At 36.0% G+C, this 18,087-nt stretch overlaps 2 protein-coding genes and 1 long non-coding RNA gene across 3 annotated transcripts; 2 read left to right on the forward strand and 1 right to left on the reverse strand.

Moving 5' to 3' along the window:
• Positions 1-106: 106 nt before the first annotated feature.
• LOC139780807 (uncharacterized) lies at positions 107-4,188 on the reverse strand. Its single transcript, XM_071719520.1, has 2 exons — positions 1,215-4,188; positions 107-171 (listed from the first exon to the last, which is right to left on the reverse strand). The coding sequence occupies exons 1-2, from the start codon at positions 4,186-4,188 to the stop codon at positions 107-109; spliced, it is 3,039 nt and encodes a 1,012-aa protein (XP_071575621.1).
• Positions 4,189-8,172: 3,984 nt separating this feature from the next.
• On the forward strand, positions 8,173-9,434 carry LOC139780808 (uncharacterized). Its single transcript, XM_071719521.1, has 3 exons — positions 8,173-8,394; positions 8,586-9,365; positions 9,410-9,434. The coding sequence occupies exons 1-3, from the start codon at positions 8,267-8,269 to the stop codon at positions 9,432-9,434; spliced, it is 933 nt and encodes a 310-aa protein (XP_071575622.1). The 5' UTR covers positions 8,173-8,266.
• An 8-nt stretch (positions 9,435-9,442) lies between these two features.
• On the forward strand, positions 9,443-9,754 carry LOC139780823 (uncharacterized). The gene is made up of 2 exons (XR_011720342.1): positions 9,443-9,531; positions 9,625-9,754. It is a non-coding gene; the product is annotated as an uncharacterized lncRNA (long non-coding RNA).
• The last annotated feature ends 8,333 nt before the right edge of the window (positions 9,755-18,087 follow it).

Below are 18,087 nucleotides of genomic sequence, written 5' to 3' on the forward strand. Positions count from 1 at the left end.
TAAAACCAGAGTTGCAAAAGTGGTAATTGAAATATTTATTGAAATATTTATTTTAAAAAAAATTACACAGTAAGATTATTTTGATTAACTACTGAACAGATGGATACTACTCAGTAGTATCCATCTGTTCAGTAGTATCCACCTGTTCCGTAGTATCCATCTGTTCGTAATCTAGAAATGATACAATTGGTTTATGGTAGCTGAAATGCGATATATAGACTGCCGATCGTAACTGATCCAAATATCGAGAAAATACTGCGTCGATTGTTGTTCCGAATTTCGTGGTGGATATTGCTGGGTCATTGTTTATTTTTAAATTCAGTTTCAACTCTAAAAATTTCACCAGGGGCTGTGCTTCCCTGGAGGCAAAATTAATATTAAAATCGCCACTCAAAATTATCGGTACTTTGTCGTAGTTCTTCCCAAGTAAAGCCGAACCCTCGACAGTGTATAGAATCAGAACTTCATGAAGAAATTCGATAATTTTTGGAATTGCCTGATTAGGTGAAATGTATATGGCTATAGTGACAATGCTTTGACCATTCTCCAAAACACAACGAGCAGCACACATTTCACCAATTTCTGTAACATTCACAGATAATGCACTGCTCTGGCGTAAATTAATATCCATATTAGCAGTAACGATATTTGTGGTATCATTGGACCTGTGATAGATTGCAACGCCACCGTTTCTCACGTGAGCACGCCTAAATTGAACCACACAATCGAAGTTAGGTATATCTAATTTTTCCTCATTTTTTAAACAAGTCTCAGAAAGAAGTAGAATTTTAGAATTCCTGACGACTCCATCATTGAGATCTGCTGAATGAGCTCTCAGACTCTGACAGTTGAACGAAAATATTGATAGTCCCTTTTTAGAAGTGATGAAATCTATCAAGATGCTGTCGATTGTTGTTAATTTATTAACACAGAGCCTACGGAACTCATTTTGCAGGGCGTCCATCGATGTTGCCGTCCTTCGTCCGTGATAAAATGTTGAATTATTATCCGCTGTAACAATGTAGAGTCCGGTAATGCTTGTAACTCGCGATAATGCCACATAAATGAGCTGCTGTGAAAATGATTCCTTTTAGCAACAATGGTTTTATTGTTATTCAGGGCGATACTTGACGTTCGTCGTGCTATGGGTACTGCTCTTCGACTGATATTATTGGCTTGCATATACGCACTGACTTTCCTCCTCGTTCTCTCACCAACTTTAGCTGAATCTGTAAACTCCAACCATATACGCGTGACCTCCCCAGCATCATCATGTTCGATATGAACCAATTTCCCTAAAGCACCGTTGGCTAATCCATCTGACACATCAATGTTGGTTGTAATCATATATGACTTGTGCAAAACAAATGTGATTTCGTACGGCAAACCTCCAGTGTCAATAACTGACTTTTTGTGAAGCTTTCGACGTACAAAAGCTTCTTGTTCTGCACTGTGACAACCAGCATACATGTCTTTTGCTACAGAGACAACTTTTTCCTCAACTGAATTGAGAATCGATTGATTGTATTCATTCACTGAATTATTTGACAAAAAAAGACGTATTCCATGCGGACAGAGTCGATTGGCTTCTTCTTTGGTAAAAAACCGTGATTCCACTAATCTCAACTCATCTTCCTCCAACTGTATACCATTTCCAATCTTCGTTAATATCGATGAAAATACTGTGTTAGATTGTCTCATGACTTCATCAAGCTCGAAGAACTGAAGCCCACGCCATAAAGTAGGACCTGCAATTTGTTGTCTGATCTGCTTATAAATTGGTGTTGCTCGGACTGGTGGTAACTGCCGCAAATCACCGATTAAAATGATGTCCATGCCGCCAAAATTAGTGTCAAAATTGCCAGTAATTTGTTTCAATCTTGCGTCAATGTGAGACAATAATTCTGCACTGATCATACTAATCTCATCAATTATTATTACCTGAACAAATTTAAAGAGAGCCCGATATTGCTGCACCACTTCAATAGACAATGGAAGTAACTTTGAAAGCGTTATTTTTAGAGCAGTGTGAACCGTTGTACCATCGATTGCCACTGCAGCTTTGCCAGTTGATGCACAAGTAATATAAGCATTACAATATCCATCAGTATTCACGTAGCGATTGTAAATTTCCATCAAGAGTCGAATTACGAACGTTTTCCCACACCCTGCTGGACCAGTCAAGAATATTTGGAATGGCACTCGATGTTGAGAAAGAAGATTGTGAATAACATGCATTAAGAGTGCTCTTTGTTTTTCATTTGCCATCCGCATCAATTCGCAAAACCTTTTGTTAGACATCAAATTCTCGCGTTTCTTAGCAATGGCACCGAGCTTATTAAGTGTCGCAAGTCTGAGTTCTTGATTCATATCTGAATTTTCGTTGTTATATAATTCCTGAAACGGATCAGGCTCTGCGTGTCTGCCGACCAGGTCCTGTACTCCACCGTCGTCTTCCAAGGCTTCATTTTCACGGCACAACTCCCTGCAAATCTCAATTGTCTTCTGAAGATCTAAATCTGACTCGAATTCCTTCCTTCGTTGTAGAATCAATTCTTCATGTTCGTCGTAGAGTCCAATCCATTTCATCTCATCGAGAATTTCTGTATCTTCATTGCGAAAAGGTAAATAGAGAGTTACCATTTCTCGTTTGTACTCATTCAGATCTGAAGTCATGTCATAGTTCCGATAACGTATTATACGTGGGTCTTTTCGTTTGACATACATATTATTTGAGTTGCGCGTGTAACAAGAGACAAACTGTGCAAGAGTTACATCTTCCAGATCTTCTGGTCTCTTTTGATATTTATCAAACCAGTTTTCCTTCCAGATATCTGTTGAGTCGTCATCAATTTCCATCTTCTCCAACTCTTTTAGAGTTTTCTTGATCCTGTGTTCAACAGGCCAAACTGTTGGGATGTAGACGATAACAGAAGAACTCTTCGACATCTCACGCAGTAAATACCAAGCCGCTTCCTGACTTGTTATCTCAACTGTGTTGAGCATATCGACACTCATTTTTCTTGTAATCTCGACAATATCAAATTCTGGATGTTCATCCATAATTTGTATAATCTGTCGTTGCAAATTACTTATTCCTCTGTTTGTTTTATTTATATATTCCACGACGTAGGCAGCACAAGAATATTCCTCTAGAATGAATTGACTGTCAGTATTTGATTGTAAGATGTTGAAAATAAAAGGATTGAACGCATTATGCCATTTCTCAGAAGGTTCGCGTTTTAAAAACACTCTTGGTCGCGTAATTCCAGCTCGAAGTATATCTATGTAATGTTGATCTGAAACTATTTGATTGTCTCTGTAAAATGCGTCCATATTTGAATAATCACGATTCTCTAAATTTACTCTGATGCTTGTATAACGTGCAGCATATTTCGCAAATCCAGGATCCGTCTTCGCCATAGGTGTCAGAATTGTCGTAGACCGACATGGCATAAACGGAGCTTCAAATCGACACTTTTGTGCCCTATTTGCAACAATTTTCTTATAACAGGTGAAAGTGTGTTTGTGCGTTTGAAGCTTGATATTTCCTGAGGATTCTTTAGTTGAAACGGAAATAATTTTATCAATCAATGTAATCGCATCCTGTTTGTTAGCGCCAAGTGCATCGGATGGAGCATTGTCAAGCCACAACAGAATATGTGCATGAGGACTGCCGCGATGTTGGAACTCAATGCGCTTGAAATAATGAACCACATGATGTTCTCCAAACGGATTATATTTCTTTGATTGTAGGATGGTCATTAAAACATTCACTAATTTGTTAAAATAGATTGCACAAGTAACTGCATCCTCATTTACTAGTGTACTCTTCTCAATATAATGTAGCTGAGATACTACCTTCTCAGAAATCTCAGCCCCGTCATTTTTCAATCTGTATAACGTTTGCAGTAAAGGGACCCAACCGATTTCATTTGCACTCAATGTTAAGAACATCGTAGGTTTTCCTAATTGTCTTATCATGGCGAATAAGTCTCGTTTGCGTTCTGCCCAATACCAACTTGAATTTGGAATACATTTCAGGAAAGCTAAGTTACTATCAATACACTGATTGATATATTCCTCTGATTCAATTTGCTGTCTGGTTATCTTTGAATCCTTGCCGACGTGTTTAAAGGCAACGGTAAGAGAATCACGGACTCTCAATCTCATTATCTTCATTGCCATGTACAGAAGATAGGTGTGGCGTCACTCCACGACGATCGGCCCGTCTCAATTCGCTCGTAGCCATCATGAATGGCGTCACATGTACATTTTCTTTAAACACTCTAAATTGACCAAGATAGATACTTGGAAAAGAGAGCTCCTCAGCATGTTCGTCGAAAAGTATACTGCGTGGCACGTTTATTTCGCCTGGTGCAATCCGGAGATATTTCTCGTCATTCCATAGCAGGGTCTGTTGTTGTGCAGTAAGACTATCCTCGATGGATATGTCCTCACTTATTTCATCCCTAGATATTTCATTCAAGTTGGTGTTGTTGAAGAAAGACTCATCAATTGTGATATTGTAAAATGCGTAAAGAGGAGTTGAAATCAAATACTGCAACCAAGTCTTGGTATTTCGTTTGTTAACCATGCCACTCAAATAACTTGATTTATGTATTTTTTTCCTCTTAATATGAACATTGATGCAATGGTCATCATCAATATTTCTCGGCAATTGATGAACCATAGTATTCACACAGACAGGAACATTGATAATCTGCCCAAGAATCCCATACTGGCCGTGTACATGTCGCAGTCTTCTTATTTGCATAAATGGTATACGCGGAGAAATAAGTCTCTCTGTAACTAAATCCAATGGAGGTAGATGTGATGGTATTTCTGGATACCTGAATCCATTGTATTTAGATAAGTTGGGAATATGATTGCGACTCAGGGATTGCATACAACATTTACAGGCCACTATATTATTAATATTTACGTATGGCTCCACGGTTCGCAGTAACTGTTCATATTTTTGATCTGGGGATTGTAAGTCGTTTTTGAACCACAGACGGTCACAAATTGCACACACTGAACCGAAAGGATTATCAAAAAAATTTATCTTGAATTTTCGATGAATACTTTGATGAGCATTAAAATCTGTATATGGCACGCTACTTGTGTCAGCTGAACTATTTTGAGCAGTTGATGGTTCATGAAAATCTTCGATATTATTGTTCGATTGCAACTGATCTTCTAATAATCCAGTAATGTTTGATCTTAATGCCTTTTGCCTCGCTCTATATTCTCTACACCGCTGTTGATTACTCTTAGCCGTTTTTTTCGGTGGTTCTTTGCATGTTGTCTCTCGCGATATGCTTCTGCGCGTCCTGTATTTGTCATAACTGTTTTCTGAAATTATACAAAAAACAAAATGCAAAAAAAAGAAGTTTTGGTAATTATTGATTATTCAGTTTAGCCACCAATATTGATCAAATTATGTTCATTCGAAAAATTATTGCACGAAACGAAAGAATCTGGCAGAAACATGCACATGTGGCCACGAAACATGACATGTCGCTACATTTCGTCGACACAACAGGTTTTATAACTTGAATAGTCGTCAACTTTAACGATTAATATCTCGCTTCATGGGGCAGAGCGACGCTTTTTTCTGCCAGATTCTTTCGTTTCATTCATTTCGTTTCTAATTTTTGTGACGCTTTTTCGATTCGCAAAATCAAACTTACTACCGTGCCAAAAGAAGTCGATGGCTCAGGAAAATCTTCGATATTATTGTTCGATTGCAACTGATCTTCTAGTAATCCAGTACCTACTACGTCAATGTTTGATTTTAATGCCTTTTGCCTCGCTCTATATTCTCGACACCGATGTTGATTATACTTAGTCGGTTTTTTCTGTGGTTTTTTGGCACGTTGTCTCTCGCGATGTGCTTTCACGCGTTCTGCAACTGTTTTTGCCATAACTTTGTTCTGAAATTAATACAAAAATAAAATGCAAAAAATGCAAAAAGAAGTTTCGATAATTATTTTGTAAATTTAATAAAAATCCAGGCTAAGTAGTAGTAGCTTTATTTCTCCTTAACAAAATTATTATTATATCACGAAATTGCGTTATCCCAACCCAAGTGATATGTAGTTACCAATTTTTAAATAATTAGTAATTTACTTTTACCTAAATATTATTAATTTTAACGTCATTAGTAATTTGTTGTAAATAATTATTAATTTGCTAATTTAATAAAAATTCAGGTAAATATGTAGTATAGGTAATGGCACTCTCTCCGATTCTTTAAAAATTTTCAAATTGTGTGTATTTTGGTTAAAAAAGATTCTCAGAAGGAAAATTTTCGCTCATGTTCCGTTTGTTTATAAGTAATAACTAAAATATTACGATGTCGGTAAGTAAAGAAATAAAAAATAATTTATGGATATATATTTCACTTCTTAATATTAGAACATTTGTTATTATTTACAACTTCATTCAGTTATATATTTTATTTTAAAATTATAATTTTCATTAAAGCAAAGAATCACAGAAAGCATAAACACAGAGTAATCTCTGCTTTAACCAAGAGCACAAACTATTGTCTTTAATTGTGATCCTTTAAATTTCTATCCCAAAACATTTTTTAAATAAATTTAGGCCATGCATTCACATTATCAATTACATCTTGAACTGCAAGCAAGGACTATTATTAATGTGTTCTACTAAATATAATATATTAATGAGATACTATATTGAAGTTATAAAAGTAGAATAGAACATGAGCGACAATTTTCCTTTTCCTTCTCAGAATCTTATTTACAACACAAAATACACAAAATTTGAAAAATTCTAAAGGAATCGGAGAGGATGCCGTTATACTATATATACTATGTTTGCACGAGCGTTACTTCTGTAGTAACTTACGGTAATTCTTCGCATAAACGGAGTTTTGTAGTAACTTACGATAAATTCACTCCGTGTAAATGAGTAGTAATAGAACGATCTAAACCGCTTGATAATTATTTTACTCACCGCTACGCTGCTACGTTCTCGACCCAGCGACGGTCGCGTTGTAGTCAAAATAATAATAAATCTTCTGTGCCTTAAAGTAACACGACACGTATATGTATACTCGTAGGCAACACAACACAGCACTATCAGTCACTATCTGTGCGAACAGTTACTGGTTCTACCCGGGAAAAAAAGATTATATATAATTACTTATAATTATATATAAATATATATAATTATATGTGATCATAAACGGAGTTTTGTAGTAACTTACGATAAATTCACTCCGTGTAAATGAGTAGTAATAGAACGATCTAAACCGCTTGATAATTATTTTATTCACCGCTACGCTGCTACGTTCTCGACCCAGCGACGGTCGCGTTGTAGTCAAAATAATAATAAATCTTCTGTGCCTTAAAGTAACACGACACGTATATGTATACTCGTAGGCAACACAACACAGGACTATCAGTCACTATCTGTGCGAACAGTTACTGGTTCTACCCGGGAAAAAAATATTATATATAATTATATATAATTATATATAAATATATATAAATTATATGTGATTATATATGAAATTTGGCTTTATATAAAATATATTTGGCTTTATATAAAATATATATGGGTCCATATATCATTATACATGGGCATATATAATTCCAAATATAAAATATAATATAACTAGAAACTAGATATGAAACAACAATAAAGGACCGTCTCGCGAACGCCGTACGCCTATTGGTCAAATTTTCGTTACACTTTTTGTGTCGCGAGATTCGTGTCGCTTTTCCGTGTCGCATAATCGAAGTTACTATTGTGCCAAAAGAAGGAGCCGTCTCGCCAATGCCGTACGTACGCCTATTGGTCGAATTTTCGTTACACTTTTCGTGTCGCTTTTCCGTGTCGCATAATCGAACTTACTACCATGCCAGAAGAAGGACCGTCTCGCCAACGCCGTACGCCTATTGGTCAAATTTTCGTTACACTTTTCGTGTCGCGAAATTCGTGTCGCTTTTCCGTATCGCATAATCGAACTTACTACCGTGCCAGAAGAAGGACCGTCTCGCCAACGCCGTACACCTATTGGTCGAATTTTCGTTACACTTTTCGTGTCGCGAAATTTGTGATTTCGTGTCGCGAATCGAACTCACTACCGTGCCTAAAAAAGTTTCACTTCAAAAAACATAAGAGGTGGGTTAACAGGCGATGGCACGTTAGACCTATTAATAAAAATCGAGAACATCAAGGAGAGTATAATAATTTATTTCACGAACTGAAGAAGTCGAAAGATAGACGCATGTTTTTCGAGTACAGTAGAATGACATTTTCTCACTTTGACCAGTTGGTACAGTTAGTAAAGCCTCACCTCACCAAGAAAAGCCAGAGAGCTCTAGTGCCTCAAGAAAGACTAGTTATTGCTCTAAGGTAACTTGTAATATTGTATTTATTTATATTGGCGTGATTACACTTATATATGTAACAAAATTAAAGATTTTTGAAATTTAGTTCTTACAGTACATTTAAAAATCATTTACTTATCAAATATTCATCATTCTACTATATTGTATTTCAATACTGTAAATGTATGTACATACAATAATTGTATGGGTTTACAGATATCTTGTGACTGGGAACTGTATAAGTTCCATCGCATTCTCCTTCCGTGTAGGTCAGTCTACTGTAAGAAATATAATAAAAGAAGTCTGCTATGTGCTTTCTAACGTTTTGAGCCCTTTGTATTTGACAGTCCCAACACAAGAAGAGTGGAAATTAATAGTTGATGGATTTTGGGACAGATGGCAAATGCCAAACTGTTTTGGAGCAATAGACGGGAAGCATATTAGAATAAAGTGCCCACCAAATTCTGGCAGTTGCTACTTTAATTATAAAAAATATTTTAGTATAGTGTTATTGGCTATTTGTGATCATCTATATAGATTTCAATTAGTAGACATAGGAGCCTACGGAGGAAATAGCGATGATGGAATATTTGACGCTTCAATTATTGGTCAAAGTATAAAAAATGACCAGTTAAATTTGCCAAAAGATAATACCAAACTTCCTGGTACTGATATTAGCTTACCAGGATTTTTCATAGGAGATGCTGCTTTTCCATTAACAAGAAGAATGATGAAACCATACTCTACTTCTAATTTGACCATTCCACAAAGAATTTTTAACTACAGACACTCTAGAGCTAGACGCACAATTGAAACTGCCTTCGGCATTCTAGCAAATCGGTGGCAAATATTCCATAAATCTATTTGTATGCTGCCAAAAACAGCAGACAAAGTAACTTTGGCATCAGTATGTCTACACAACTATTTGATGTATGAAGAGCAAAAGGATGGTGCTAAAGCATATAGTCGAGAAATTGATGGAACCGATACATGCTGGTCCCCTGTAATGGTTGAAGGTGAGCAAGCAAATACACCAGCAGTCACTCAACGAGATATTTTATGTGATTATTTCGTTTCTCCGGTTGGAGAAGTAAACTTCCAATATGACTATATAACTAGAGGTACTTACGGTGAATAAAATTCATCAGGATCAATATCAAAGGTATATTATCTTAGTACATATCTTGGTTTATAACTACAACTAAAATTAAAATTACTATATATACAAACATTTATAATTAACAATTTTTTGCAGGTTTAGATTGATATTTTAATCCAAAATTAATCTCGGGTACAATAATTCCAGTAATTCTTGTGACAGTGATGTCTGAAACAAAGAAATGTAGAACAGTGATTATAATTAAATATATATGGAGTGCTATGGATATTTGAATATAAAGAAAAAAGAAGGATGAATTTTTAATTTTACCAACCAATAATTCCATAAGTGCTACTTTAGATACAGACCAGGTAAATTAAAAATTGTAAATAAAAGAGGAAGAGAGAGCGAGAAAACGTAAACACAGAGATATCTTGGCAATGTATTATATTTATAACCTTCATATTTTCTTTATAGCTGTATGTAAAAGTACTGTAATAATCAGTCTTGATTTTAAAGAGAATCGTATTTGGCTGAATATAACATATCATTTACAAATAAATTAATAAATAAGTAGTATTTTAGTTTTAATTTAGTTTTTAATAAAAGATAATGAAGATAATGTATTCAATTTTTGTAACAATAAATTTTTAATCGATTGTACGCAGGACTAACAACAAAGAAGACATCCTCAATGAACTTGATCGAAAATATCACTTGCCATTATCGAACGCGAATATTAATAACTTCTGGCATGTGGAGAATTTTACACCGAGAGTTATACACCGAAGAAATTACCAAATATTTATATTTTTTGTTTTTTTAAATACACAATTATGTTAATGCATAAGCTTTTATTGAAAAATATACTTTATATCACAGCTTTGTTATAAAGCTAAACTTAAAGAGTATATACTTTTATATAAAAAAAAAATGTATATTTTACATACTTGTATAGTAAGAACTAAATTTGGAACATTTTTATAAAACAAAATTTTCGCACTCGTTTACATGTAGTATTTATGTAGTAGTATTTATCGTATGAACATTTATATATTTCTAATAAAAACTTAAAAACCGTCTTTGGTTACAATTGAACATAAAATAATTAAGAAAAAAACTATACTTTTAGATAAAATAAAATTGTAACATACAACAAAACGAATTTAGTTTATAAAACGTTAATATCTGGAAAAAATGAAAAATCTGATTACATTAATTGCTCCAGTGGTGCTGTCAGAACATGAAATATTTTGTTTCGCCTTATATTGCGTTCCGGATCTTGCATTTTTTGTAAAGTGAGAACAATAAATTGTGCAAAAGCTTGGTCTGCAGATGTAGAACCAACGTCTTCAGTTTTTGAATTAGTCGTTAAGTGCTTAGCAATATTAATAGCTGCATCAGTTAAGCGAGAAACGTCGTTATTATCACAATTTTTTTTCGAAGTAGCACTCTTAAATATTTTGGATGGTGTTTCATCGCACCCAGGCAAATAATTTTCGATATCATCTTGGCTTGAAAGTTCTTTATAATTTCTTTTATTCTGTGTACTTTCTGCGTAATTTGTTTCTGGACATTCAACTGCATTCTTATTAGATGAAAAAGCAGACATTCTTCCATCATTTCCTCTCATGTTCGTTAAAGTTCTACAACAAATTAAAGAAAATTAAATCAATTAGAGAAATAGTATTAATTTGGCTACTTCTACATAACAGATTTCACACACACACACACACACACACACACACACACACACACACACACACACACACACACACACACACACACACACACACACACACACACACACACACACACACACACACACACACACACACACACACACACACACACACACACACACACACACACACACACACACACACACACACACACACACACACACACACACACACACACACACACACACACACACACACACACACACACACACACACACACACACACACACACACACACACACACACACACACACACACACACACCACACACACACACACACACACACACACACACACACACACACACACACACACACACACACACACACACACACACACACACACACACACACACACACACACACACACACACACACACACACACACACACACACACACACACACACACACACACACACACACACACACACACACACACACACACACACACACACACACACACACACACACACACACACACACACACACACACACACACACACACACACACACACACACACACACACACACACACACACACACACACACACACACACACACACACACACACACACACACACACACACACACACACACACACACACACACACACACACACACACACACACACACACACACACACACACACACACACACACACACACACACACACGCACACGCACACGCGCGCGCATACACACATTAATATAAAAGATAGTAACCGTCTTCTTTGAATGTATACATCTAGAAAAGACAATTCAGATAAAAGTGTAGATTTTCTTGCAATACAAGCTGCACTCCCACTTTTCAAATCTTGTTCTTTTTTTAATTTTGAATACTTCTCTCTCTCAAACTTGTCATTTTCTTTTTACAATATTCAGCCGTATAAAAATTTCCTGCAAAGTTATATTAAAAGACCATTTTATATAAACACAATGCAAAATTTAAAAAGTGATACTATTAGTATATTAGATACATATTGGTATAATATCATTATGAAGATATGGCATCTTCTCTATTTAATTCTAATACTATCACGTTGCAAAAAAGATCCATACTTACCCATGTTTTTACTTTGCATGATAGATGAAATCTCCTTCCAAGCATTATTTTTTAATTCATTGTCTCTAAAGTCTTGATGACTTTTGTCATACAGAAATCTTCTTTCTCTGTATAATTCGATGAGGTAATCATCACCCATTTTTTCTGGGACACTGATATCGTTAGCAGATGCATTTTCTGTATCTGTATCACCTTCCATCATCACGTCTGGCACATCTTCGTTAGTATTATCACACTGGCTATAGTGATGATCCATATTTAAAGAAATGCGAAAGCAAACTCGTACTATGTTATTCTTGTGCTTCCAACAAACGTAATTCGTCCAATAAATAACTGAATGCAAGCTAATTCCAGCTTTGTCCTATCCTATACGTATAAAAATAAATCCAATTTATACAAGCTTATTTGATATTTATATTATTACTACTTACAATAGTTTAGTAAAATTAAATTTATATGCAGGGTGAATCATTTAAGGTGTTACAGGCTAATATTTCTGAAATTGAAAGAAATATGAAATTCTTATTTTCTAGCAACTGTTTGGTATCGAAACGGATGAAAAAAATTAATTTTGCGTCACAATGTTCGCTTTTCGATATCAAACAGTCGCTGGAAAATAAGAATTTTATACCTTGTTCAGTTTCAGAAATATAACCTCTAACACCTTCAATGATTCACCCTGTATAGTAAAATTGTTATAAATTGTTATTGTTATTAATTGTTATTAACTGTTATTAATTGTTAACTGTTCTATTTTTAATACAAAATATTTTATATGCATTATACTTAATAGGTGCCTCGGATCGCGATCGATTCTCTCGCGTTTTCTTTCACGTATAGTGCCGTAACCGCTTACGTTTCCTGTGCGTTGACCTACGTTACGTTCCGCTACGCCACGTTACCAATACGACAGGCTTGTGCGGTGGCTCTTACGCGAGCGTTTCTTCTGTAGTAACTTACGATAATTTACTCGTTTACGCGGGATGAATTATCATAAGTTACTACAGAATCCCCGTTTACGTGGAGGAATTATCGTATAAGTTACTACAGAAGTAAACCGCTTGCGTAAACATAGTACGTGACAGATAGTGTGTGTGTATGACTACGTTTACGCGAGCGTTACTTCTGTAGTAACTTACGATAATTCACTCGTTTACGCGGAGTAAATTATCGTAAGTTACTACAAAATCCCGTTTACGCGAAGGAATTATCGTAAGCTACTACAGAAATAACGCTCGCGTAAACGTAGTATATGTTACTACGTTTACGCGAGTGTTACTTCTGTAGTAACTTACGATAATTCACTATTCACCTCAACAAAATCATGAAGAGTATACGGAGGTACCACCTATATAACGAGTATAACGATAACTTTTCAAAGCACTGATGTAAGTTGATACATTGTAGTTAGAATAACAATTTTTAATAAACAACGGACAATTGGGCATTTTATTGTTTTAAATTTTACAATACATAACATAGAGTTTTATGCAATCTCAAGTTAAAACCGATTTGTCTGTTGCGTAGCAAGTGGGTGAAATTACTGAAGATTATGAGAACTTCATTAGTACATCAGCTGTGCTTCATTATTGTAAACATAAAATACTGAGGCCTTATCTGAGGCTATTGGGAGTAATGGAACTAAGACCAACTAGCAGCAATGACCGATTATTTTTTACGATGTTTTCATACTGTGCAAGTTATTATATTTATGGGTATTGGATATATTTTATGGATATGACCAAGAACCTCGAACTTCGATTCGTCGGTTTACAAGACTTGTTTCCACTAGAAAACCGTTCCTCCGGCGTGGGAACAGGGCGAAGAGACTTCAGTGGGTTCAAAATCACAAAGACTGGACCATCGAAGACTGGAAACAAGTCTTGTGGACCGACGAATCGAAGTTCGAGGTTTTTGGTAAAAAACGAAGAAAGTATGTCCGTCGCGCGTCTTCGGAAAAAATGCACCCAGACTGCATAACTCCTACAGTTAAACACGGCGGAGGATCCGTGATGGTGTGGGGATGTTTCAGTTATACTGGCGTGGGAGATCTCCACAGAATTAAGGGAATATATTTGAACAAAAAGGCTACCACTCGATTCTGAGTAGGCATTGTATCCCGTCTGGCACACGTTTAATTGGTCGTGGGTTTGTCATGCAGCAAGATAATCACCCGAAACACACTTCTAAATTATGTTCCAACTATCTGCATCGAAAAGAGGAAAGCGGAGCGCTCAAAATGATGGTGTGGCCCCCTCAATCTCCGGATCTTAATCCGGTCTGTTCCACCTCTCAGGAGCACCTTTGGGAGATCCTCCAGAAAGCATGGAGTGAAATACCAAATTCTGTTTTGGAAAAACTCGTAGAAAGGATGCCGCGATTGGTGCAAAAGGTGCTGTCCACCAAGGGAGGTTGGTTCGATGAAAAGAAAGTGTGAGCTCTAAGCTAAGGATTGATTCTGATTCGTGAGATTTTCAGTTTTTGTTACTTTTAATTGTCAACTAAATAAAATTTATCAATATTTTTTCATAATAATTAGTTTTATTAAGAATTTTCCCGAATTATACCCTTGTCCGGAAACTTTTCGACGACAGTGTATATTATACAGGGTGTCTAATTTTAAAGTTTACAGTGCTATATATCACAAGCCGATGATTTTATTGAAAAATGTTTCAGACAAAAGTTGTATGGTTTAAAGGACGACACATGATCCAGATGTGAGTTATGTCGTAGATATAATCGTTTTCAAGAAATTTTAAAGGCGGCTAATTTCTTAAATAGAACTTGATTTTTTCCTTGAGATAAAAGTTGTAGATCTCGAGACGTTTTTAAAACATTATAATAAAGCTCTCTTTTGTTAAGAATTTTCTAAGGTATTTTAAATTTTGTTAAAATAATATTTTTAATATAAAATATGAAATATCTCGTAAAGTATTCATGTTTCAATGACTTTAGTTTCATACTTTTATACGTAGAATAATAAAAGAATTCGAATAATATTAATTTTTACATTTGCAATTTTGCAAAATTGAATGCGTCTACAAAATGCAATCAAATTTTTAAAAATAATTGTTCCTGTTTTTTTACAACAATCAGTTTTTTTTTATTATTCTACGTATAAAAGTATCAACGTAAAGTCATCAAAAATTGAATTTAATACTTTACGAAATATTTCATGTTTTATATTAAAAATATGACAAAATTTAAAATATCTCAGGAAATCCTTAACGAAAGAGAGCTTTATTATAGTGTCTTGAGAAAGTCTCGACGAGATCTACAACTTTTATCTCAAGAAAAACATCAAGTTCAATTTAAGAAATAAATCTCCTTTAAAATTTCTTGAAAATAATGACATGTATGACACGACTTACATTGAAATCATATGTCCTCCTTCAAACCAAACAATTTTCGTCTAAAGCATTTTTTTTTAGAATCACAAATAAAAAAGTTTTTGAGGGTGATTGATTAAAATGGGAGACTCTATATGTATTATATGTGTGTGTGTATATATATATATATATATATATATATTGTGTTACGTCCGACGAGGGGCGTATTTATATAAAACGTGAATAAGGCGATATGGTTCCCAGGATGCACAATCGGATACACAAGGCAATTGAGGATGAAAACCGGTGGTTCAATAGTACGAAATTATATATTTAACACAAATTCAAAATTTCACATGCAACGTTTTCTTAGCGTCGAAATTATTAACGCAACAGATAAACGGTAAAGAAATTAAAACATAATTGTTCATTAAGCAAGGATTACCTTCCGTTGTTACAACAAAATCGCGAAAAACGAACGGTGAAGAATTAAGACGGTTGTTACGTTAGTGGCGGGACGCGATAGCGGTGATAAAGCGCTGCCCGGGCCGAGCGGTAGAACAGGCGGGCGCTTTTGCGACGGTATAATGGAGAGTGGCGCGAGATCGCGACTTACGAGGTTTCGTTTACTTGAAAGTCTGATCGAAGGCCGTCGTTGTTGCCGAATGGAACTGCTACCTTGCGAGCGGCCCGTGGTACGCACTTTCAGGCTGGTTACCAGAAGATCTCGGGGGCGCTCTCACTGGCTCTAACTTGAAAGATACTCTAAATCCGTGATACGCATTTTCAGGCTGGTTACCTGAAGATCTCGTGGGGCGCTCTCACTGGCTCTAACTTGAAAGATACTCTAAATCCGTGAGATTGAAAGAAAAAAAATAGCGTGAGGTTAACTGTTGAAAGATTCGCGGCACAAGAAGCGCCCGCGTCTCGAGGCAGGGTCTTATATTGCTGAGCGCGGTGTGGTACGGGGGTGGGGGAAGAGCCCACGGGCCGCGCGTATCAAGTGCAAGCGTCGCTCGGTACGGAAGCCTTCCCTTGCTTCCTATTGTTATTAACTACGGATAAATTTGAATAGGAAACTTAATTACTACGCAGGGTCGCTTCTACTTCAACCTAGCCTATGATCCTAGGATTCTAAATAGTCTCTAGCGCGGGAGAAGGCGAGCGGTTAGCGTCAGCGCTGTCGCTGTTGTTGCTGATGCACCCCTGTTACTATTTTGTGATATTAATTCGCGATTGATTCCAAATTTCTTTACTGTGACTAAAAAAAAAAGAGTTCGTAATTAATTATTTCTAGCGGTTAGAAGCGAGGCGTATTCGCCGTGAGAAGGTGCTGATGACAGCATCCGTATCGAGATAACCGGCTCGGGTGAGCGTGAGAGCGTCTGGCTCTCCGCGCGCCTTCTCGGAACTGCTGACAGTATGCATTCCTTAATATTATTATTAATCTATTGCCAAGCCGTTACAAAAAGTTATTCGTTATTGTCCTTTCATATTTTATTACAACTATCCCTGAGACGGCTGGCTCAGAGTTACGCCCGTTAATCTACGCTAATAAGGATTAATCAATCTATAGCTACGTAGCGAAGGCAGAACATAAAATAGCGAACTGCGAGAGTACGCGCGCGCGTGGGCAATCGCGCGGTGCGATAATAAGCAACAATACTAGTGAACGAACGCGTTCGGTGGGCTCGAATAGTTCGTTGCTAACAATATTTAAATGTGTCGTTACTCCCTGCGATCTGACTGGGTTAATTCGTTTTCGCGTTATGTACGACGTAAAATATAAGGAACGAAGATGTAATGTACGCGTTGAGAGGATGGTGCTGAATAGGCAAGATAGCGGGCAGTCAGATAACGCTCGCCGCGCGGTAGGACCGGCGAACGCTACAGGAGATATATCTGTTATTATTTCGTTCTAACGAACTAAAATATTGCCGACCGAAGTCACGTTCTCCCTATTACTAGTTTAGTATCCCCGCGAAATAGGACAAGCGATTATTAATAATATTCTTAATAACTAAGGCGTATGAAGAAGCAACTAACAATAAGACGCACACTACGAGAGAGAATTAACGCACGGGCGCCCAAAAAAAAAAATAAATGTATCGGCGGACACAATTGCTTTGAAAAATAATTGTTGCGCAACTACTTTTAAAAAATAAAACTTAAGTGGTATGTATCTTTGTATTCCCATTGAAGGGTCTTCTCATTCCAACCCAAGCTTTAATTCTTTTTGACAAAATTATAATATTACAAAAAATCATTTTAATCGCAAAGAATTAAAGAGAGATAACAGTACAAAATAAAAATATTTAATTAAAATAAAACAAATAAATTTTTCTTGTAAAAAAACTTGGCGCTGCTTTTTTCCTCCCGCTGCATACTTCCCTAAATTATGTTTTGCTTTCTTATTCAATAAAAAATTTTATGCTTTATTAAATTCAATCAAAATTTTAGTACTTTCACGGTCTAGCAGCGCCAAG

Source organism: Temnothorax nylanderi, unplaced genomic scaffold (genome assembly GCF_030848795.1).
Source record: "Temnothorax nylanderi isolate EJ_2023f unplaced genomic scaffold, tnyl_v1.0 TNYL_tig0299_pilon, whole genome shotgun sequence".
Classification (NCBI taxonomy): domain Eukaryota; kingdom Metazoa; phylum Arthropoda; class Insecta; order Hymenoptera; family Formicidae; genus Temnothorax; species Temnothorax nylanderi.

What these genes read in the sequence shown, in the direction of transcription:
- LOC139780807 (XM_071719520.1), bottom strand. Translation starts at nt 4,188, where the DNA reads ATGGCAATGAAGATAATGAGATTGAGAGTCCGTGATTCTCTTACCGTT. An exon ending in TACAGATTCAGCTAAAGTTG is followed by an intron (nt 172 to 1,214) that starts GTGAGAGAACGA and finishes TATCATTTCTAG; the next exon opens with ATTACGAACAGATGGATACT.
- LOC139780808 (XM_071719521.1), top strand. Translation starts at nt 8,267, where the DNA reads ATGTTTTTCGAGTACAGTAGAATGACATTTTCTCACTTTGACCAGTTG. An exon ending in AGACTAGTTATTGCTCTAAG is followed by an intron (nt 8,395 to 8,585) that starts GTAACTTGTAAT and finishes ATGGGTTTACAG; the next exon opens with ATATCTTGTGACTGGGAACT. An exon ending in GATGGAACCGATACATGCTG is followed by an intron (nt 9,366 to 9,409) that starts GTCCCCTGTAAT and finishes ATACACCAGCAG; the next exon opens with TCACTCAACGAGATATTTTA.